At 39.7% G+C, this 24639-nt stretch overlaps 2 protein-coding genes and 1 pseudogene across 2 annotated transcripts; 2 read left to right on the forward strand and 1 right to left on the reverse strand.

Moving 5' to 3' along the window:
- Positions 1 to 1944: 1944 nt before the first annotated feature.
- Positions 1945 to 3385, reverse strand: LOC101996872 (annotated as a pseudogene).
- Positions 3386 to 7001: 3616 nt separating this feature from the next.
- LOC101997153 (olfactory receptor 4X2-like) lies at positions 7002 to 7931 on the forward strand. Its single transcript, XM_026778496.1, has one exon. The coding sequence runs from the start codon at positions 7002 to 7004 to the stop codon at positions 7929 to 7931; it is 930 nt and encodes a 309-aa protein (XP_026634297.1).
- A 9522-nt stretch (positions 7932 to 17453) lies between these two features.
- On the forward strand, positions 17454 to 18383 carry LOC101999150 (olfactory receptor 4X1-like). The gene has a single exon (XM_005372147.1). The coding sequence runs from the start codon at positions 17454 to 17456 to the stop codon at positions 18381 to 18383; it is 930 nt and encodes a 309-aa protein (XP_005372204.1).
- The last annotated feature ends 6256 nt before the right edge of the window (positions 18384 to 24639 follow it).

Consider the following 24639-nt stretch of genomic DNA (forward strand, 5'->3'; position numbering starts at 1 on the left):
GGGGGCGGTGGCGGGGAGGAGGCGGAAATCCTCAATAAATAAATAAATTAAAAATAAATAAATAAATAAATAAATAATGCAATCCATTGATTATTGACAAATTTACACACTATTTCCTGATATCTAAGAGAAGACATGTGCGATTATCTTGTGTACTTTCATGTATACCACCTCCTCCTCACCCAACAGCAGTGGCTGCTCTAATTTCTATCATTAGGTGTTAGTTTAGCATCTTGTTGTATACACAGAACATACTTGGATGATGGTTTCTCTCTTTATATTGGAACTCTTTCACTGATTTTAATGTCTTTGAAACCCATTTGTACTATGGATTACAGTAATTTGTTATTTTCTTTATTGAGTGGTGTGCCACTGCATGAATACATCACAGTCAATAAAAGGTATTTTGTTGCTGGACATTGGTCATATTTCTAATATATAAGACAAAGAAGGGTTGGTGAAGATGTGTGCTATAAAGGAGTCCCACACTAGCTCAGAACTGAGTATAATAAAGGACCCTTTATTGAGGAGTAGCCTTGCCGATCATAGTCCTCTGTATGGGTGGGGAACAGAAACTGAATAGAGGAGCAGAGCAGCCTAGAGAGAAAGAGCGAGAGCACCCAGACTTCACAACTGCATTTATAGCGTAAGAGACCATGCCCAAGTGGGCTTGTATCTTAAAGGCTATATTGGCGGAAAGAGTTCTAACAGCATCTTCTCCTTTTGTTTAAACAAGAGAGTTGCAAGCCTAATACAAAATTATATACAATAAGAACAAATATCAAGTATAAAAATTAGAATTACAACCAGCACAAACAATATCGAGCAAGAAACATAATATGCTAAATGTTTCAATAATCATCCTATTCTAAGGAGTCTAAGTCTAGTGTGAGAAATGGCTTGGCCAAGTCATGAGAGGAAAGTAACTACAACTATCTAGTCTTCAACCCCCATCAAAGACCTGAGAAGGGAAATAATATTACTTGAGTAAACAGGAAATACAATCAAGCAACTTCCAAAATGTGCAATAAATGAAAGAGACAACTGGCTACCTGGGCAATCATCCAAAGTCTTATTTGCAGTGTTGGAGCAACCAACTTTGGCTAAGGCCTAGAGTAACTGACAGACCATTTTCAGAGGCAGGAAATATTTCAGAATTGTCTTACGCTGTCTTGGCAAGGTTTGGCAGTCTTTTTTCTTATATCCTGCTTGTCCTGCTTAGACACCATGCATTTTGTCAGTGGTCAGTGGCAGTTCTTTGCCCAAAGGCCAGTTTTGCCAAGAAGAAAACAAGCTTCAAGTGGAGTGTCTTCAGTGCCCAACATTCTCTCAGGAATAGATTGGTGATAACAGTAGTAATAGTGTCTCACGTCAACAGAACCCTAAGTTATTTAAGTGCCATATTCTACAGATCTTTGAAGTGACTGAAGATTACCTATCTATGTGGAATACAATCTCTATATATCTAAAGAATCTGATTAGTCTAACTAAAAGTGTGACAAACTTGGACAGAATTATAAGGGCTTTGTTCCACCTTACTTAAGTCTTTGGATTTGTAACTTTTTTTTATTTATTTGCATCAGTACAAAATGTATAGGCTCCAGTTAATGGTGTGTCATGTACAATGTGGGGAAGAATTCAAGTAGTTCTTTTTATTTATTTATTTTTTTTAAGGGCTGACTTGTACTCAGACTTTATTTCTTGTTTTTGTTTTTATTAAATAAAAAGGGGAGAAGAGGGGACCTGTGGTCTCCCACTGTGGAGAGACACCAGCCTCTCCCCGCTCAAGGTGCATGGCATGGGAGGCTGAGGTGTAAGCTGGGTGGGAGGGAGCTGGAGAAGGCCAGAGGCTAGGACCTGTGACCCTCATCCCTCCTGGAAGACTCGGTGGGTCGGGAGGGGCCTCCTGGTGCAACTGCCAGTGTCGAGCCCCTCAAGGATGGGCCAGTGACTGTCCTCCCATCCCAGGAGGAAAGGCGAAGCGTCCATCTGCAAGAAGATGCCACCAAGACGGGCACTCATGGCGGTCCCTATTCATGCACATCCCAGATCTCAGACAGCAAAGGCGGCAGCTTCTTGTCCTGGAGTAGTAAAGCAAAGACCTGCTCCGAGTGCACGGAACCGAGGGTGCGCAGGCTCACCAGCTTCATGAGCATTCGCGGGAAGCGGAGCTGGTCCTGTGGCCGCTTGATGCCTGTATGAGAGGAGAGCCTCCACGTAGTGCTGCTGTAGCGCCTCCACACGGCTGGGCTCCTGCACGTTGGGTCGGTCCGCTGAGAAGATGTTGATGGCAATGAGCAAGGGGTACTCTGCATCGTCCAGGCCCAGCAGATGCATGGCCCGAGAAAACTCGAAGATGGGATTGATGAACTCCACCTGCAAGCCTGCACGGTGGAAGTCATCCTTGCTGTAGGTGAAGTCCTTCAGGAACGTGATGCACTCTGTCTCGTGGTTGTAGCGTCTGGCTGTCTCCAGCAACATAATCTCGATTGTGGATGCCTTCAGGAGGGCGATCTGGTCCTCCCGGCCCAGCTGCAAGAACCCTGGCACCTGCTTGGTTGGCAAAGTCCACAATCTCCTGGACCGAGATGATGGCCAGCTCCGTTAAGTGGGCTAAGCGCTGCTGACGAGCATCTCGGGAGTGAGGGTCTGCACCCAAGGGCCAGGGCGTGACTTTGGGCTGGTCGGAGAAAGAGCGCTTGTTGCACTGCAGCTGCGCAGCAACCAACTGCTGAATCATCAGCTCTTGCGCCGCCGTCAGCTGGATGCCCTCCCCTTCTCCGGAGCCCTGGCCGCCTGCTTCGGACGTGCCAGGGGAGGCTATAGGCCGGGCTGAGCTGCTTGATGCTGGCTCAGTCGCAGGTGGCTGCTGTTGCTGCTGCTTCTGAATCTTTTTCTTTCGAATCTGCTCCTCAGAAAGCACGCACTGCTCCCGCATGCCAGCCTCCTTGCACTAGCGCAGCCTGCAGAGCTGGCACTTGCGCCGCATAAAGGCGTCCATCTGGCAGGTTCCACTGCCCCGACAGGCATAGCGCCCAGCTCCACCATGAACTACGCTGCGCCGGAAGAAGCCTTTGCAGCCTTCGCAACTGAGCACATTGTAGTGGAAGCCCGAGGCCTTGTCCCCACACACCGGGCACAGCTCGTGACCCAGCATCTTCGGGGCCGGACCCTTCTTTCGCTTGCGCTCGGGCTCATCCTCTGGCTCTAAGATGACTACGATGTAGGCAGAACTGGCCCCTTCAGAGCCTGAAGGGGCATCAGTCTCCTGCCCCTCCTCCTTGATGGTGGGCGAAGCCAAGGAGGTACTGGGCTGAGGAGAACCATTCCCAGGTGCAGGTGTATCCAGAGAACTTGTGGGGGAAGACATAGTGGGTCACGAAGCAGCCTCTTGAAATCTGCAGACTGAAGGAGCCCAAGTAGTTCTTTTTATAAGGTTAATTCTGTCACCTTTGGGATAATTGCTATTAACCTCTCCTAAAAAATTGTGCAAGCTCTTTTCCAGGGTTTATTGCCTTCCCATAAATTTTAATTTCATCAGTAGTAAAAGGGACTTTATAATCTCTTCTGGGTCTATTCCTGCTAGTTGATAAAGTGTGAATTTTACTTTTATTAATTATATAATTCAGAGACCTTTTCCACATAAGTTTTTAATTTTCTCTTGACTTATGTGGTAAAAATATCCATTCTAAGATAATACCTTCGCTCTGCATTAAAATTACTGTAGGGGAAATTCTGGAAGGTAATATGACTAGAATGCAATTAAGATTTGGATCGACCTTGTCCACATGTGCCTTCTATAATTTCTCTTCAACCCAAGTTAACTCTTTCTCAGTATAAAATATCAATTTCCTGGGACTATTTAAGTCTTTGTCACCATCTAAGGTTTTGTTTAAATGAATTATTATATCAGGTGTTATGCCAACAGTGGGTAATAGATTGGAAATGTTTCCCAACAATCTTTGAAAGTCATTAAGAGTCTACAATAGGTCTCTCCTAATTTGAACATTTTGTGTTATAATTTTCTATAAACTTTTATAAGGTAGGTAATTGGTAGAATCTCCTCTTTGCATTTTTTTCAGGAGCAATTTGTAATCCCATTTAGACAAAACTTTCTTTACTTCTTCAAACATTCTTTCTAAGGTATCTGCATTTGAATCAGACAGCAAAATGTCATTTGTTGTTGGAGACTGTTCATTTGTTCCAGGACACTCAGACCCAAAATAATCATGCAGAAACTATATTATTTGCAATACTGTTTGGACAATAGCTTAGGTGTATTCTCTTATATACTAGCCCTTATATACTAAAATAACACATTTCCATTAATCTCTGCATCACTACGAGGTTGTGGCATACTGGAAAAGTTTTGGTGGGCTCCAGCAGAGGCATCTGTCTCCTGTTTCTACTACATGGCTTCTCACCTGACTCTGGCTTCTTTCCTCCTCTATCTGCTTGGCATTCCCACCTCGCTCTATTCTGCTAAGCCACAGGCCTATTCATTAACCTATAACTAAACAGATAATGAATAAAGAGATTTATTCATTAACCAATAAAAGCAACAAATAGGCAGAAGAACTTCTGACATCCGTCATCCATGTAACGGTAAATTATAGATTAAAGAAATTGTTTACACCCATAAATTCTTCCTTTCCATAACTTACTTGTATAAGACCACAAAAAACAAACCTAAGACCTAACAAAGGTAGTCCACATGCCTGATCACATTGCAAGATTACCAGTTATGTAAAAGTTCAAGCCACTGTCTTCTCTCCAAATCTTCCTAGTTCTGTGGAAATGTTTGTCTTTTTTAAATTTGCTGGCATGTATATTTCCTAATCATTGGTGGCATTTTATTCGAAGCCACCAGATTAAACTTATGATGGGTATGTGAATTATCACCTATTAACAGACCCTCATGGGTCAGTGTTCTGTGAACACTGGATAAATTCAACTGCTTTGTATTTCCCTCTATCTAATGTTTTCTATAGAGGTTTTTGAGGTTCTGCTTCCCATGAGGCATTCTGTCTTATTTGGAAGCGAAGAGACTAGAGATCTCTGGGGAGCTCCTTCCTCTCACCTGACCATGCCTTCTCCCTTGGTGTCATTTAGGCAACATGAACTTAATGCTGGGCTGTCTGACTGATCAGTTTTCTATGGAACATCTGGGAGGTAAGTCTACTTTTCTTTTATTTAAAAATCAGGTAGAGTTGAGTCTTTAACTATACATATTTTCTGTATCTCCAAGTCTAAAACTGAAAGAGGAGCAGATGTATTCTGCTATTTCAGGGAGGTAGGGGTAGGTTATAATTGGCTTAGTGTTTATCTATTGGCTCACCAAGAAACAGTGTGAATTCAGAGACTTTTGCATATGTATAGTCAGAGCAGCAAACTCAGAAGAACTCTGGTGTGACTTTAGTTTTTTGTTCATGGGTTTCTTTCACATGTGGTTACTTAGTGGACTTTGAAAGAAAAGGGAGTGGTGCCATGCGATACATAACATGCTAGCAATGAAGTAGTGAGAAAGAAATAGTCTCTACCTTAAGGAAGCTCACACTATAGCTAGACAGATGACTACATAAATAATTATGATTCAGTGTGATTGTGATAAGTGCTGTCATTTCAAAATGTCATGAGGTAAGAAAGACCATTGTCTGTAAGAACCTATGGATGTGGCACAAGAAGTCATATGATGATAGCTTAACTTGTACCAGGGGATTGGGAGTGGTACTTATCTATGGCCTCAATCCCTGAAGCATGTGTTATCTGCATGGTATTGTTTGGCATCTTAGCCTCTAAGAAGTTAAAGAACTTCCTAGATATCACACAGTTGACACCTGAGAAAACCTGAATGTGTGAGCCCATCTTGTGAGCAGTGCCTTCTGCCATGAATGGACTTTTTGGTGTTCACCCTTTTTCACTTCTGTGTTTCTACTAGGGTGTCCCTTTGGGCCTGTAGTGAACTAAGGAGGCGAATCTTTGTGATATGATTGGAAGTTATCTGGCTCCTATTGTCAGGTACCCTGGATCTTGCTGTAGGAGAGACTCTATGGATGCATACAGTCCTCAACTACTTTGGACAAAGTTTAGCAAGTACCAGGATAGTTTCAAGTCAGTTAGTGGCAGTCTGGGTGATTTCCTGAGGAGATAGATAGCTGTCTCTAGGAAATGCTGCCCCAGAGCATCAGTGGACACTAGGAAAACGATGTTAGGCTACTCACATGGGGGCACAGATTTAGAGGAAATGAGCATGCCCTCAGAGAAGAAAATCGTGCATGGGTTAAACTATGGTGATGTCATCAAGTAAACAACTATATAAAGTGAGAATTTGAAGGAGAAGCAGAATGAAGATCACAGACTATGACTGTGTACAGGCTTGTGGTCTCTCTAAGGGGTGTGGTGTGTCAAGGAGGTACACCATGGACATGTCTTCTGAAGACATTAATGAGTATTTAAGAGGTTGAATACCAGCCCCGCTGCAAACCAATAAATGAAAATGAGCTTGGAGAAAGGCAAAGAAGGAAATCTGCATAAGAAAACACAGTAAAGATGTTCAAATGTACTAGAAAAGCATCTACCTTGGATGTGATGATTATCCTATCCAGGATGCCCCATGTTGAAAAATAAGTGGATTTATTGAATTTTTAGTTGGTTTTCCCTCTTTGACTCCACTCTCTGCAAACAAGTCTATGCTCCTCAGCTGACACATCCTTGATTATTGCTCATTGACTATAGGTGAAGTCTGAAGTTCCTACACCCCTTCTTATGTCAGGGGTACTCTTTTCCCACAGCTTTACATTTAGCTATTCTCTCCAGAATTCCAGTCATACACAATGCGTTAACACTTTATCTCTTTGGTATACTCTTCTTTCCATTGTTAACTCCTACTCAATTTTAAATGCTTAGTTCACAGGTTTCCTGCAAAGGATTTTATTAAAAATTTAATTATTTTATATTGTCTTTTGTATCATTTCAGATCATACCACCCAACTTGCTCCCTCATGGCTATCATACACAATGTAACTGAGTTCATTTTTCTGGGACTCTCTCCCAATCAAGAGGTGCAGAGAGTTTGCTTTGTGATATTTCTGCTCTTGTACACAGCCATTGTTCTTGGGAATCTCCTCATGGTGGTCACTGTCGCAGCCAGCAGAAGTCTTGGATCTCCCATGTACTTCTTTCTTGGCTCCCTCTCCTTTGTGGAGATCTGCTACTCCTCTACAACAGCTCCCAAACTCATCTTTGATCTCCTAGCTCAGAAGAAATCCATATCTGTATGGGGCTGCATGACACAGCTTTTCTTCATCCACTTCTTTGGTGGCACTGAGATGTTCCTGCTCACGGTGATGGCCTATGACCGCTATGTGGCCATCTGCAAGCCCCTGCACTACACCAGTATCATGAACAGACAGGTGTGTGCTGTCCTTATGGGAACAGCGTGGATGGGAGGCTTTGTGCATTCCTTTGCCCAGATCCTTCTTATCTTCCACTTACCTTTCTGTGGCCCCAATGTCATTGACCATTATTTCTGTGACTTGCTTCCTGTGCTTAAACTTGCCTGCTCAGACACTTTCCTCATCGGTCTGCTAATTGTTGCCAATGGGGGAACACTGTCTGTCATCAGTTTTGTGGTACTCTTAGCATCCTATATGGTTATCTTGTTTCATCTGAGGACTCAAAGCTCTGAGGGGCGGTGCAAAGCCCTTTCCACCTGTGGGTCCCATGTCACTGTAGTTATATTGTTCTTTGGTCCCTGTGTTTTCATCTACATGAGACCTTCTGCTACACTGCCTATAGACAAGATGGTAGCTGTGTTCTACACAGTGATAACTCCCCTCCTCAACCCTGTCATCTACTCCCTGAGAAATGCAGAAGTGAAGAAAGCCATGAAGACTCTATGGATCAGGACAATCAAAGTAGATGAGAAATAGTCTGGATATTGGCTATCAGTATTGGAATGGTGCTGAGTCCAAATTGATGGGGCCCTGTGAGTGGAAGGAAAAGCATTATTTTAACTGAAGAACATCTTATAAAATACTTGTAAATTAATTCCTTTTGTAAAAATACCTTTACATGACTATTTTAGATTGTTACATTCTTACCACTCCCCATAATACTGTAGCAAATATTTGCAGCAGAATACTAGATTATACTTATTTTAGTTTAGATTCACTTCCTATGGTAATTTTACTGTGACATAGGACAGAAAGATCTTTGCTTCACAAGGTCAGTTACTTTGAGCAAATTGTCTTACAAATGCAAGTGTGATAGAAAAAAAGCACTTCACTTGATAGAATAGTATCCTTTTGGCTAAGAAATGAATGAATGGATAAACTATCTCACTGTATCTTGACAGATGCTTGTAAATTGCAAAAGGAAACATGTAACTTCTTAACTGTCTCTTACATAATTTCCCAAAGTGAATATCACTCCAGTAAAAAGATAAACTGATGGAGCATAGCTCATTATATGGTGTGCTCTACAGACAAACAACATTATTACTGTGCTATTATTTCCAAAATATGCAACCTAAGTATAATTTTGTTATAGGTTAAGAGAAAAATCAAACTGAATTGTGTTTTGCAGTATTGCTGGCATTTACTATTCAAAAAAAATACAGAGAAAGAAAGATAGAAAAATTGTTTTCCCTTCTTAATTACTCTTAAGGGTAGGCTGTATGCCCAGAAATAGATGGCCAACAGAAAGCAAACTCAGTGAGATCTTTGGATGTTTCTTGTTTCATAATGTGCCAGAGTTTTCTTTTTTCTTTTTAAAAATTTTATTTCTGGGTGGTGGTGGCTCAAGGCTTTAATCCCAGCACTTGGGAGACAGAGGCAGGCAGATCTCAGTGAGTTTGAGGCTAGCCTGGTCTACAAAGTGAGTTCTAGAACAGCCAGGACTGTTGCACATAAAAGCCCTGTTTACACACACACACCACACACACACACACACATTCTTTTTAATATATATATGAATATTCTTTTAAATATCATAGGTCTTTTGCATATATATATATATATCTTCCTGTTTAGTGTTTTTATGGGATTCCTAAGTGTTTAATGAGTGTGTCTCTGCTTCCATATCAGTGTCATTTGTCTTTCTTTTTTCTTTGGTTCTTTTCCTTTGTTTTGTCCTATTCCTATGTGTTAGTTTTTGTTTTGTTTTATTTTATTGTTATTCCTTCAAAACATGTTTGTTTTCTAATGAGAGATTGAAGAAGGGCATATCTGTATGTGAGGGAAGTTTTTTCTTTTTTTGTAAAAGGAAAATATAACATAAATTATTTAAATGATTGATAGATAGTTGTCATTATAGTATGTATATGTAGGATCACATCCCTAAAACTACCTGCTCCCAATAAAGATGTAACAGGTACCATATAAATCCTGGATAACATTTCATAGCCTGTTATTCAAATGCTCTGCAACCAATAGAAGAAGGGATAAAGAAGGTGTGGCACATATACACTTTAGAGTTCTACTTAGCATTAAAAAACAATGACATCTTGAATTTTGCATGCAAATGGATGTAAATAGAAAACACTATACTGAGTGAGATAACCCAGACCCCAAAAGAGGAATATGGTATGTACTCACTCATAAGTGGATTCTAGCCATAAACAAAGGACATTGAGTCTATAGTTCGTGATCCTAGAGAAGCTAAATAAGAAGGTGAACCCAAAGAAAAACATATAGTTATCCTCGCCGGGCAAAAGTTGGGAGCAGGGGGGTGGGTTGGGGAGAGAGAGAAGGGAGAAGGGGAGGATGGGGGAGAGCTTGAGGGAATGGGATGGTTGGGATGGAGGAAGGGTGGCTATGGGAGCAGGGAAGAAGATATCTTAACTAAGGGAGCCATTTTAGGGTTGACAAGAGTCTTGGCTCTGGACGGGTTCTCAGGTGTCCAAGGGGATTTCTCCAACTAGGTCCATGGGCAGCAGAGGAGAGAGTGCCTGAACTGGCCTTCTCCCATAGCCATACTGATGAATATCTTGCATATCACCATAGAACCTTTATCTGGCGAGGGATGGAGATAGAAACAGAGACCCACACTGGAGAATTCGACTGAGCTCCCAAAGCCCAGATGAAGAGCAGAAGGAGGGAGAACATGAACAAGGAAGTCAGGACCGCAAGGGGTGCATCCACCCATGGAGATGGTGGGACTGATCTAATGGGAGCTCACCAAGGCCTGCAGGACTGTGTCTAAACAAGCAGTGATCAAACCCGACTCTCTGAATGTTGCTGACAATGAGGGTGGACTGAGAAGCCAATGATAATGACACTGGATTTTGATTCTACTGCATGTACTGGCTTTTTGGGAGCCTAGTCTGTTTGGATGCATACCTTCCTAGACCTGGATGGGGGCGGGGGCTTAGACTTCCCATAAGGCAGGGCACCCTGACTTCTCTTAGGACTAGAGAGTGAGGGAGAGGGGGTGGGGGGAGTGAGAGGAAAATGGGAGGAGGTGGAAATTTTAAGTTAATTAATTAATTAATTTTAAAAAAGACTCTCCTAAGCACCTCTGGAGGTATTTCCAAAGAGAGGGTGGTGTCCACACATAGCTGTTTCTTTCTTTTTTTTTTTTTTTTTGGTTTTTCGAGACAGGGTTTCTCTGTGGCTTTGGAGCCTGTCCTGGAACTAGCTCTGTAGACCAGGCTGGTCTCGAACTCACGCCTGCCTCTGCCTCCCGAGTGCTGGGATTAAAGGCGTGCGCCACCATCGCCCGGCAAGTTGTTTCTTTCATGCACTGCAGGTAATTAAAATCCCTCCAGAGGTGCTTAGGAGAATCTTTTGTGCTGGGAGCCAATTCGAATAGCTGCCATTACAAGATGGCATTTGGCCCCAGCCTTGCTTGATAGACAACTCCATATTAGGGTTGCAGTTCTTCCACCGGAAAACAGGGTGAGTTGTTGTGATCTAGCTGCCCACACTTCCCCTGACCAGCAGGGGAACATCCTGGTCTGTAATTGACAGGGATGTTCCCCTGCTTTCTTTCCTGCCGGTGGGTCTCCAGAAAGGCAGTGAAAATATCAAAGTATCAAAAGTTGCTAGGCAGACTCCCTATATAAGCAGCTATAGTTCAGAGCTCCGGGCCCCTTGCTTTCTGCTCTCCCTACAACCAAGAGGCTCCAATAAAGCGTGATTTGAGAAGAATCCTCGTCTGGTGGCTGTTCTTTCCTGCTGGTCAGAAAGTTCGCCGCACTTTTGATTGCAGAGCATTTGAATATCAGGCTATGAAATGTTATCCAGGATTTATATGGTACCTGTTACATCTTTAATGGGAGTGGGTAGTTTTAGGGATGTGATCCTACATACACATTCTATAATGACAACTATTAAAGATGCCTTTTGTTGCTTGGCAGACCACAATAAAATCCAGCTGTTAGTAATGGCTGTCTGTGGAAATCCTGTCTAGGACTCTCCAGGAAATCACATGTGGGAGCCTAGGGTTCCTCTGAACACCCTTCAACAAGTGCCTACAGCTGAAGTTTCTTTTTAAACTGTTTATTCAGGAAGAAGTTAATTGAGTAGCAAGACTCAACTATGTCCCTAAAGATGTTTAAGTGAACATGTCACTATTATGCTACATGCTACATTTTATCACATGTAGATCTGTGTGTAAACCCAATTGTTGACAGAGGTTTCTCTCCAGCCCATTGTTTCATAGCACTTCCCCTTTTTTTCAAAAAAAAAAAAACAAACAAAACTGAATCTAATCTCCTTTGTTTAGTTTTCTTCCTGACGATTATCCATAACAACTTCTAATCAACTCGCTAAAGAAAGAAAAACATCCATAATCCACTTTTTGGGAATGTGAGCGTTGTTTTCCAGGCTACTTCCTGCTGATTGGGGGCACTGATAAGCTTATGCAGCTTCCTAGCATTCTCTGTCTTCTCTGTTTCCCTCAGCTTCTCTTTGGGCTGTCGACAGTGTTCCCAGTAGTTCACTCCAGCTTCCCACTTAGGGATGCCAGCCTCAAAATGAATGTATTTCTGTTCTCCACTTTTGAAAAAAGAAATTCCTAATGATGATTCCTGGGTTGAACCTTGTGAGTCTTTCCCATTTATTTTTAATTAAAGGGAAAAAAAAAGAAAAACAAATGGCTAAGAAATGGCGTGTTATCACACAAAAGAGCTTTTTTTTCCCTTTATGAACTGATGACAGCTGAATATGCTCTGGATCACATCTCTGTAGACGAAGTAGTGGGATTGTGTAAATATTAGTTTGCTAACTTTGAAAATGACACCATCTATCTTAGAGAGCATCTTTGGAGTTAGGAATTGCTCACTGAAGTACTAGGGATAAAAAGATATTGTGTGGAAGTTTTCAAAGATTTTAAAATATATACATTTGTCACAACAATTTATTAGTAACATAAAGTAGAGCAGACAAGGAGAGTAACTGTGATTGGCTTACATAACTATCTGGATGGATATTAATAAAAATTAAAGTTGTGGTTTATGTAGTATATATTGATAACAACAAACCACTACAGAAACATTGAAACATAAAAATTAGATTTAAAATAAATCCAATAAAATGTTTGGAGATGTGCTGTGATAATTGGATTCATTATTTTAAGAACTATGAAACTATAAGATATACATTATATAATAGCATGATTTAATGAACTACTTTTCTTTATATTAGGCATAATTGACAATGATATTAAATACTTGAATAATATAATATACATGCTGTATATATGATATCTTATTCATGACAGAAACATTAAATCTTTAGAACTGAACAGAAATTATAATCTTGTGAGTAAGGATAACTGGGTGATTAAGCAAAATTAAAACAGATGTACTCTTCTGATTATATGCATTTATTGTATTTGCTTGAAGATTTGAAAATCAATATTTGAAATCTATACTAACAGTATTTTAAGCAATCTACTTTAAATATTGAATAATAAATACTTTTGTGGTGCTTCTGTTTATCACAAGTGCCCTTTTGCCTGCACAGTTAGTGAACTCTTTAAAACCATATGTAGACTATAAAGTACTAAAATATGGAACTTTCTAATTAAACATAAAAAAATATTCAAGGTATTTTGGGTATAAATATAGGTTATTAAATTTGTGTATGTCATGTGCTTAATTATTTTATTATTGGTGAGTTAGAGATAGGATCCTGGATTTTAACTCAGAGCCTTGTATATAGTAGGGACAGGTTTTATTTATTTTGAATACATTTTTTTGTTGATGTGCCAATGCAGATGGGGAAAATTCCACATGGTTCCACTCCTAGGTGAAGAGCTACATGAAGTCATTATTTTCTAAGGGTCAATTGTCTATAGACACAAATTTCCACATAGGTTGTCCAATTCAAAGTGGTCAGGGTTGGGCATATAACATGAGTAAAGCTAAATGAACTCAATAGGTTATATATACAGGTGTGCACATATGTGTATATATATGTGTGTGTACAATGTGCATATATATGTATATGTGTATATATATATATATACACACACAATTATGCATGTGTATATAACTGGGACAATTAAAAAGTGATTGTGATTTTGGGAGGGGTGTGGAGAACTTGATGGAAAAGAAAGAGAAGGGTGATAACGATGCAATGTTCTCATGTATAAAATTTCTGGAAAATATAAAAAACTATTGAATAAAAAAGAAGCACCACTTCAATTATATTTGCTTAAGGTATACAACACCCTCTTTTAATGTATTTATATCCAATGAAAGTTTTAGTACAATGAAGAAAATTAAGGCTATCTATAAACTTTATTTTTATTTTGCTGTGTATATTTTTATCAAAAGCCAACAGAGTCCAGCGCTGCAGACTTTCTCCCAGTGTTTGGTTAGGTTGCCTCAGTGTGGTGGAAGAGACTTAGGAAATTTCTAGTCTAAGAGGAAATGGAATGAACTCACATGCTTGTAGTTCCAGTCATGTTTGTTCACTGTTTTGTTTTAATTATCATTTTATTGTTTTAATTGTCTATAGATTTTTAGCTCTTATTCTGTCTCAGTTCCAATTCTCTGTTACAAATTTCTGTTCCAGTTCATTCTTTCATTCTTGTTCTAATTATTCTACATTCCTTTCTTCTTCTCCTATTTCTTCTTCTTCTTCTTCTTCTTCTTCTTCTTCTTCTTCTTCTTCTTCTTCTTCTTCTTCTTCTTCTTCTTCTTCTCCTCCTCCTCCTCCTCCTCCTCCTCCTTCTCCTTCTTCTTCTTTTTGATTCAATAGAATCATTTATGAGTTTTATAGGTTTGTGATTTTGGGAACAATTTTCCTTACTTTTCTGAGCTCTCTTTGCTTAGTCTATCAAATGGGAATGCCAGTTCTTGCAGGAGAATGTCACTTTCCCTATATGAGACATTAGAAAAGCAGAAAGATACAGAAATGCAAATTCAGTGTGCTGTTGCTTTGGAAATTACACCTTGTAGTAAAGGAACTCTACTCTTTCTGATGCCCCTTCACCATGTTCTGGGAATTTATTTGTTGGGAAATGCTTATCATTGTAAGAATGAACAATTGGAAGACTCTTACAACAGATTTTAAGGGACAGCTGGGGTTCCACATTACTCTCTCATCTTTACAATGATTGAGTAGATGATCTCAGAGATCATTCTATGTCCCGGTGTTGTTTAAAGTATGTGTGTGAGGTAACCTGGATTTCCTTGACTGAAGTTTTCCTGGCACTTGTTGATATCGTGGGTACAATGAGGTGTGAGAGGGTAGCAGAGGCCACCTGGAGAGCCCCCAAGGAAGTCCTAGTGGTCTGAGATGGTGGATCCTTTTCTGTCACTAACCAGAGAATAGAGAAAGGAAGACCATTGGGGCCAGATCAGCTGAGACCAATCATGAGGGGCAAGTATAAATCTTGGATTTCTAATTGGATTAATTAGAGAGAGCTCTCTTAACTCCGAATGAAGTAAATAAGAACTTGACTTTCGCTGTTGTTAGGGATTCCCTGGGCATGATACGCTCAAGGGATTCGGCTCTCTGATTTAAATTCTTCATTCCTCATACCTTAAATGGTTCAAGACCCTTCACCCAGCAAGCATTTCCAACTTCCTTTTCACAGGCTTTAGGGTAGAATTATCCCATTATATTTCCCTATCACTTTCTGAATAAGAAGGTCATTAAGTGTGAAGTTGACACACAGGGGTATCAGCATCAATGACAACTGGTGAGTCCCTTTGTGTGGAGCAGATTCCAAGTCTTGTATTCACTGAGATCTTCCATGGATGGACAGACACTAGGAGGTGGAGGGCTTTCAAACACTGACACACTTCTTCTACTCTTTCTTCTTTCCCTATCTCCTTAATTCTTTAACAAGATCTCACATATCCCAGGTTAGCCTTTGTACTTTCTACGTAGCCGAGGATCATCTTGAACTTCTGATCTTCCTGACATCACCTCCAAGTGCTGAGATTATAGGAATGAACCATCATATCCAGTTTTATGTAGTGCTGGAGCTTTTTGCATGTTAGGTAAGCACTTTACCAGCTGTGCAGCATACCTAATCCCTTCATTGACTCATTTCATTGTTGATATCCCTGCTTCACAAGCCTTCATAAACAGAAAGCCTCTCTCAGAATGGCTCTCTATTAGCTGATGAGATCGCCTTATATATCATTTTGTCACAGTCTTGCCTGTGTGACTAAACAGCTTGCAGATTGACTTAGAGCAGATGATAGAGTTAGGGTTTTTTTTTTTCAAGCTTCTGGTCACATAATTTGCAATGATAGTTTTATAAATAATTGCTGCTATGTTTTTTTTAAAATATTCTTTTGAGAAATTTAAGTGCCTTGGCTAAGACCTGACATTTTCTGGAAAACATAAAAGTATTAACATCATCTGAGCCTGAATGGAGATCAGCCTATGCAGAAACCTGAATTTGGAGTCTGGAGATGGGATGCACTGATTGAGTGCTCATGTAGCATGAATGAGGTATTGATGGTTATTGACAGTGCTACAAAAAGAAAAAAGAAATAGGGCCAAATTTTGCTGAGGAATAATTTGAAGGGTTCTCAAGGAAATTGTTTATTGGGTGAGTTTAATTTAAGTTTAATTTAAATTAAGCTTCTATATTCATTTCTGTTGAAAGCTTCATTAACTACAAATCGTAGAAATATCCAATTAGCTTTCTGCTTGATAAGAATGTTCACTTATTTTTTAGAATTTTACTTTGCCTCCAACAATTAAGAAAATTTAATTAAAATTATTTATACCCCATAGGTGAAATGTCATCATTGTTGCCCATGTTTAACTTGCCTGATGACCCTTTATGAAATTACTTCAAACACTTTTTTATTTCCACTTAGATGTTAGTTCCTTTATTGTTGTTCCATCCAAATACATTTAATTTTTAGCTTTTTAAGATCATTGCATTATAAGAATACATTAAATATCAACAATCTTAAATTAAACCCAAAATAAGCCAAACCTGCCCAGTCCAGCCCAACCCAAATCAAACCAGGGATGGGAGATAAGTCAGTTGGAAAAGTGCTCACCATGGAAGAATGAGGACCTGAATTAGCTCCCCAACAACCAGGTAAAAAACAACATGTAATGGTGCTTATGTATAGTCTCGGTGCTGAGGAGGCAGAGACAGGTGGACATTTCAGGTTTACTGGGCAGCTAATCCTGCAGAATGCACAAGCCTCATGATCCAGTGAGACACTGTCTCAAAAAAAATAATGTGAATGGAATTTCTGAGGAATTTCACCTGAGAGTTACCTCTGGCCTCCGTACACACCATTTCTGTGCATGGGTTGGGTGGAAGATTCTTGTATCAGAATCCTGGAACACTGAATAGTTCTAAAGGTAGTGCTATGCATGCCTGCACTGCAAGAGTACTTTAAGGAACTCCCCCACACAGATGCCATGAATGGTGTGATAATGTAGACAGAAGTATACTCAATTATGCTCTGATACATCATAATTTGATTTTAGCATGTATAAACTCTGGAGCCTGATAAGTTTTACCAACAGCAGAATAATTAGAGTTGAGAAACCACTCCTTGTAGAATGTTGATCCTGTTCTGTTGAAGGGCAGGACTATGTCATCAGTTAAGTCACTATGAGTCAGAGAGTCAAGATTTTGGCTGTATCATGCATATCTTTCCTCCATGTCTGAGGATAGTCAGGTAATTCCTATGTATATAGATTATTACAAAGTCAAATTGCAGCCTGAGACTAACATCCAGCAGTAGGTAATTGCTATTTTAATCACTGTGTTGTGGAATCTTTGCTTTGGGGAAACCCAAATCAAACCGGGAGGGAGGGAAGAAGGGAGGGACAGAGGAAAGGAACAAGGGAGGGAAGAAGAGAAAGAGAGAGGGGGAGGGAGAGAGGGAGAGAGGGAGAGAGGGAGAGTGGGGAGAAGACCAGATCATAAAGTCAAGAGAATGCCTCTCATTTATAATGGATTCTGATTCTGATTTCTATAATTCTAGGTTCTCAGAAACTGTGCTTTAAAACATGGCAGTTACAAGTAACATAACAGAAATAATTTTTCTGGGATTTTCCCAGAGTCAGCATGTACAGAAGGTTATTTTTGTGATGTTTCTCCTGATGTATATAGCCATTGTGCTGGGCAACAGCCTCATTGTGGTGACTATTACGGCCAGCAAAGGGCTCTCTTCCCCTATGTATTTCTTCCTCAGCTACTTGTCATTGGTAGAGCTCTGTTATTGTTCTGTCACAGCCCCCAAGCTCATCTTTGACTCTTTGCTCAAGAGGAAAGCCATTTCCCTTCAGGGCTGCATCACACAGATATTTTTCCTCCATTTCTTTGGTGGCACTGAAATCTTTCTTTTGACAGTGATGGCCTATGACCGCTACGTGGCCATCTGCAAGCCTTTGCACTATGTCACCATCATGAATCGAAGAGTATGTGGTCTCCTGGTAGGGGCAGCATGGAGTGGGGGCTTGTTGCATTCTGCTGGACAAGCGTTCCTCATTTTCCAACTGCCCTTTTGTGGTCCCAACATCATTGACCACTACTTCTGTGACGTCCACCCAGTGCTGAAGTTGGCTTGCTCAGACACCTTCCTCATTAGCCTGCTAGTCATCATCAATGGTGGCTCCATCTCAGTGATCAGCTTTGCAGTGCTTCTGGCTTCTTATGTGGTCATCCTGCATTCCCTGAGGAGCCACACGGCAGAAGGACGACGTAGGGCACTGTCTACCTGTGCCTCTCACCTTGCTGTGGTGGGTCTGTTCTTCATACCCTGTTCTTTTGTCTATATGAGACCCTGCATCACCTTCCCTGTGGACAAGATCGTGGCTGTGTTTTATACAGTTGTCACACCTCTCTTGAACCCCATTATTTACTCTTTCAGGAACTCTGAGGTAAAAAATGCCATGAAGAGACTTGCATGGAGGAAGAGGACTTGGGAAGAAAAGTAGAAAATTTGGGCAAAACAGGGACAGTAGGTGGGAAGTTGGGGATATCTCAGGTCTCCCTAGATCTTTGCCTTGTTTGACAATGGCCTTATTGAAATTTCCATTTCCTCATATTTATGTCAATAGAAAAACAGTGAAGAGCGGGGCGGTGGTGGCGCACGCCTTTAATCCCAGCACTCGGGAGGCAGAGGCAGGCGGATCTCTGTGAGTTCGAGACCAGCCTGGTCTACAGAGCTAGTTCCAGGACAGGCTCCAAAGCCACAGAGAAACCCTGTCTCGAAAAAAAAAAAAAAAAAAAAAAAAAAAACAGTGAAGAAATCTAGAGTGGAGTAAGAGGAATATTCTAGTGCCAGAATGACCTTGAGGTAGATTGGCAAGTCTGGAAAAGTGAACTTCTTCAGTATCCCAAGTAAGTCTGGGAAGGTTGAGGAAGGAGACAAAGAAAGAGGAAAATGAAGAGCCAGTGTTCATAGTTTTGTTCTCTGATGTGTCTCAAGTATCTAGAACATTTCTTGGCACTTTGTTGGTATTCCATTAATATTAACTGTTCAAATGAGTGAATGAATATATACTAGTTATGGAAAATGAAAACAATGAAAGCAACTAAAAGATGTTACAGAAATATATTTTCTTATCTTGGAACTTAGAAGTTGTGTAGTAACACAATACAAACAGAATTCAAAACTCTGAGAAAATAATAAAGCTATTGTAAATGAATGAATATATGAAATAATAAACAAATGTCACAGATTCAAAGTAAATGTAAATAAATATAATATAATTATATTATATTCACCAAAACTATTCAGAATCATATCAAATGCTTCCCTGCACCTTGACTATTGTAGTGATAAAATGTATGTGTATGTGTCTGTGTGTGTGTGAGAGAGAGAGAGACAGAGACAAAGAGAGACAGAGAGACAGAGAGAGAGAGAGACAGACAGACAGACAGACAGACAGACAGACAGAAAACATGAATCCTTGACCCAAAGGCTGAGTTTCTTCTGGGTATATGAATCAATAACTGAAAATCAGAAAAAAATTTAACAGTGCATCAGTACCTGGAGTAGTAGAATTATTGTAGGTCCAATGTCAAGGGCAGGTTGGTAGAAGATTGAGACAAAGCAACTGAAATCCTACATTAACAGCACCTAAGTACTGCTTTTGAAAATAATTTCCCCTTTCATCTCCTCTCATCCAACCATTCCATGTAGCATCCTACCCCACTCCCTGTAAAATTTATGTCCTCTTTTTCTTTAATATATATGTATATCATATATATACATATATGTGTGTGTGTGTGTGTGTGTGTAGTTTAAAATAAATACAGCCCATTCAGCCTATATAAATGTTAATTGTATTTATATGTTTTCAGGGCTGACCATTTGGTTTTGATAACAAATTGGTGTGCTCTTCCTGAGCAAAGACTATTTCTCCCACTCTCAGCATTCCTTAGTTGCCTGCAGTTCTTTGTCTAGGGTTGAAGCCTAGTAAGCTTTCCCTCTTCCATGCTGGCATGTCCATTGGTGTCATCTTTGTTCAGCTTTGTTTAGGCAGCCATGAAGGGTAAGATTCAGAATGTAATGTAAGATTCTGACATTTCTAGGAGACAATCTCACAACAAACTCCCTGCTTCTCTGACTCTTATAGGTTCCCTCTTCTACAATGATCTCTGAGCCTTAGGTACAGGAGTTGTGTTGCAGTTGTGCCTATGATCAATCTAGCAATGTGTTCTTTGCTATGTTGGTCATAACATAAATGAGTTGTGTCTCACGAAGTAGGTCTGAATGGTTTAAGAGATCCTGTTGCTATATACCTTTGCCAGCATGTGTATCACCATGACATCTTTTGGTAGTTTCAGGCATTCATGCAATGTACATTCTTAGTTTACCTGAGAGGCTACAATAAGAATACTGGCTTGAAATAGCTCAACCACAAATATTTGTTTCTTATTGTTTTGCCAGCTCAAAGTGAAGGCAGCAGAAAAGTAGGTGTCTCTTCAGGACTTGTTTCAAGACACAAGGATACAAGTTGAATTATTTGCCCAAAGAGAAAAGCTAGGAATAGAGATCTGGGTGAGAATGAACCCACAGGCATCTAAGACTGGGCACTGAACTTTTTTTGGATGGTAAAGTGTGACTTTGCAAAGCTGGAAAATCTGGGGTCACAAGTTCTTTCAGACTTTGTCCACTTCTCTATATTATCACACCTGGGCTATGACCAAGACAGGGCCTCAAAGGACTATCGTGCTTAATTACTGGTTTAGTGCCAACTTTTTCCAGATTGGGAGGTGGAAGAGACTGTTTTCTTTTAAGAGTTGGGTCTTCATTTCAGACACCTAGGGAAGACATCTTCAGCTTACTCCGGTTTTCAGAACAGGAATGAAAATAGAGTGACATTGCTCCTCTTCTGGTTGATCATCTATTAGTGACTTAATCCAAGAAGTAAAACATTGGGCTTCAGGGCAGGATCTTTAGGGAGGAAGAACAGCCATCTATTCCCCCAATTCTCTTCTTACTTCTGGCTTCAGAGAGCCAGAAAAGCACAGTCCAGGGTATAGGGCACCTGTAGTCAAGATGAGACTGTGTTGTAACATGAAGCATGTTGGGAACTACTTTTATAGTCAGAGCCCAAAATTACAAATGAAACTTCAGAAAATTTCAAACCTTCAGCACAAGGATAAAATTATTAGTTAAGACTTTCAATATTCACCACAAGTAAGTTTTTCTCTATTGCTGATAACTTTTTGCTTAGTTCTATTTTATGTTTGTTCTTATATTATAATGCAACAACATAATCTATTTGAACATTTTGTGGTATATATGTGTTGAATTGTGTGTGTGTGTGTGTGTGCATATGCACACACATGAATACATGTTCTTGTGAAAGGCAGAGGTTAATGTTAGAATTATTCCCAGTGTTGGAGTTGCAGATGTGTGCTGTTTATCTTTTAACATTGGTGCAGAGAGCTGGACTTAGGTCCTCATGCTTGCACTACAAGCGTTTTACTGACTGAGTTCACTCCCCAGCTCCCCTCTTTGGCTATTAAAATAACTCTGGGTTTACTTTTCTCTCTAAATTTTTACTGAAGTTTCTGAAATTGTCTTTTATACTTGATATAAAGTTTAAATTTAGAAATGAGACAGACTAGTTAATAACAAATAACAACTTAATTTTGTTTGGAAGGGTTTTGGTGGCCACAGTGTGCTCCTATATTTTCTTATGTGATCCTTCAAAACTGTCTGGGACAAGTGACTTGAAATGGCTACTTCATCATTCTGAGTCCAATTTTTGACCTTTAAGAATCAAAAGGGTTATGTAAGATTATCATTGTCTTAATCAGTGATCTCTAGAACAGTGGTTCTCAGTCTGTGTGTTGTAACTCCTTTGGGAGTTGCATATCAGATATCCTGCATACCAGACATTTGCATTATGATTCATAACAGTAGCAAAATCACAGTTATGAAATGGTAACAAAAATAATTTTATGGTTGGGTGTCATCACAACATGAGAAACTTAAACTTAGTAAAGGTTTGCAGCATTAGGAAGACTAAAAACCACTGCTCTACAGGAATAAAAATTACAGAATGAATGAATCTCTCTCTCTGTGTATACACACACACACACACATATATATATATATATATAAAACTATACATACATGCATATGTATCCAATTCTAATATCCCCATATACATGGGATATTAGAATGGTTTACACACTGTGGTCCAGGTCGTCAACAATGACTGTGTATTGATGGAAAGCCCAAGAATCCAGCAATTGTTCAGTCCACAAGGTTGGAGGTTTCAGTTGGTTTTAGTGTATGCTGGAATTCTGAAGAAGCTGGCTCTAAAATGCCAGGGAAAAAATAGATTTGCCAGTGAGAGCGAGAGTAAGCAGGCAAAGAGAGAGCAAGATTACCTCTTCTGTGTGGATTTTCCTGCCTCAAAAAGATTTGGTTTAATCTTCTCACCTCAAAGATCCTGAGTAGAAGTGAGTTTACCCATTTCAAATGATTTAATTAAGAAAAATAAACCCTTACAGCTGTGTACAGCCATTTGGGTTCTAGCTAATTCCAGCTGTAGTCAAGTTGACAAACAAAGAAGGCCATCCCAATCCTAAAAATCCTTTCCTTTATGGACTTTTAAGGGAAAAACTGGGACGTGATAATCTAAGTGGTATCCTGAAGCTCAAACATGGATGAAATCCTTTTTTTTTTTTTTTTTTTTGGTTTGTGAACAGGGTTGCTCAGACTATGATAGATTTCCAAGCCAGAAAAGAAAATAGTAAACTGTAACTTCTCACTGGATCTCTCTCCTTGTGGGAACTTTCTTTAATCCCAGATAGGCATTTAATGACTGCAACATTTAATACAGGAGAAGGAAGACCAGACGATGTGGAAGGAATGCATTTGATTTTGTCACTTGCTATGTCAGGATGTAAAAGAATTTTGCTAAGAAGGTCTAAATTGCTTAATTTCTGCTTTTATTAAGTTTCCTAAATCTTTTGGTTTTTGTTTTCAGTCATTCAGCATCTATTTCATTACGAACCATTGGAGGTCTGGCAATATAGATATTTTAATGCAAATAATTCCTTGTGCTTTAATGATCCACAGAATACAAAGAGCTAGAATGGAGATATATCTGACTACTAAAGGAGCATTAGTGGTTTTATAATATAGGGGAAGAGATTAAATTTCTTACAGAGATGAATGGTATTAGCACCCACTTTTAAGGAAATCTACTAGAATAGAAAGGTTATATAAGGCCAGGGTCATTTCTCAGATATTGTATTTGGAAAATTATGACTGAGCATAACTTAGTCAGGGAGTTTAGAGCAGTATGGTACGACTGTAACACATGGCAGTGTTCAAGAATGGATGCTGAAGAATAATATGGGCACACCACCAACAAAATCAACAGCCTAGTGAGGTGGCCAGAATGCTGGAATTTTATTTCAATGGTAAAGAGAACTTTAGGAAATTAAAATGGGTAATGATATGATTGGATAACTGACTAATGTCACAATGACTACCATGTTTTCGGCTGAGCCAGAATTTGTCTGAGTGATAAGGTAGAAGAGAGTGTCTATGATATTACTGGAGCTTTAGCTCATTTCAAGAATTGACCTTCATCAAAAACTGAGGATGGTTGGTCCTTGGTAATGGTTTGTGGAATGTTTTAGAATTAATACAAGAATAAATGACTGAATAATGAAGGGATTCTCTCTCTGTGTGCATGCACATGTGTGCTTGTTTGCATATGTATTAGTATGGTATATTCATACATGTATGTGTAGGTGTGTAGAGGCAAGAGGAGGATGCCAGGCATGATATTCTACCAATCTCCTCACTGGTATCTTACCCTCCTCTGTCTTTCAAAACTATTCTAAGAAGAAATTTGCTTTATTTAAAATGAAAAAGTACCTGGTTGTAAAAAGGTCTAAATATTCTATGGTTTCATTGACTTTCACCTCAACAGTGTGTTCCAGAATATTTTATACTTATTATACCAAGTCTATACAGGGTAACCCTGTCTATAAAAAAAAATAAAAACAGACCAACCAACCAACCAATCAATCAATCAAACAAACAAAACCCCATTAAAATAAAAAAATGAGGACTGAGGTGATGACCCAGCAGGAAAAGTACTTCCTATGTGAGTGTGAGGACCAGAATTCAGATTCCTATCACTTTAGTAAAAACTAGCAGATGTTGCCACAGCATGCCATATCATGCAGGAGGAAGAGAGTTCAGTATCATTAGGGCAAGTTGTCTAACTAGATTAGTTGACTCTGAAAGCTCTGGGTTCAAATGAGAGAGACTTTGTCTCAACATAAGATGGGGAGTGACTGAGAAAGACACCCGATGTCAACCTCTGCACAGACAGGTGAACAACCATATATGCATGAATGCATCTCTCTCTGTCTCTGTCTCTGTCTGTCTGTCTGTCTGTCTGTCTGTCTGTCTGTCTGTCTCTCTCTCTCTCTCTCTCTCTCTCACACACACACACACACACACACACACACACACACACACACACGCTAAAAAGAACTGTTTCTTACATGCCCCAAGCAAAAATTGCAATAGTTGACAGGTATATATTTTACTTTACACTTATTTAAAATAACTATCTGTAAATAACTCAATTTACATTACTAACTGGTCTTTACTAAGGGATCTAGAATTTAGATTAATTATCTTCCATAAAAACTGTTTTCCTCCAGCCCCCAATCTCTTGAAATGTTTCAAAGAGACAG

The sequence above is a fragment of the Microtus ochrogaster genome, unplaced genomic scaffold (assembly GCF_000317375.1).
Source record: "Microtus ochrogaster isolate Prairie Vole_2 unplaced genomic scaffold, MicOch1.0 UNK207, whole genome shotgun sequence".
Lineage (NCBI taxonomy): Eukaryota > Metazoa > Chordata > Mammalia > Rodentia > Cricetidae > Microtus > Microtus ochrogaster.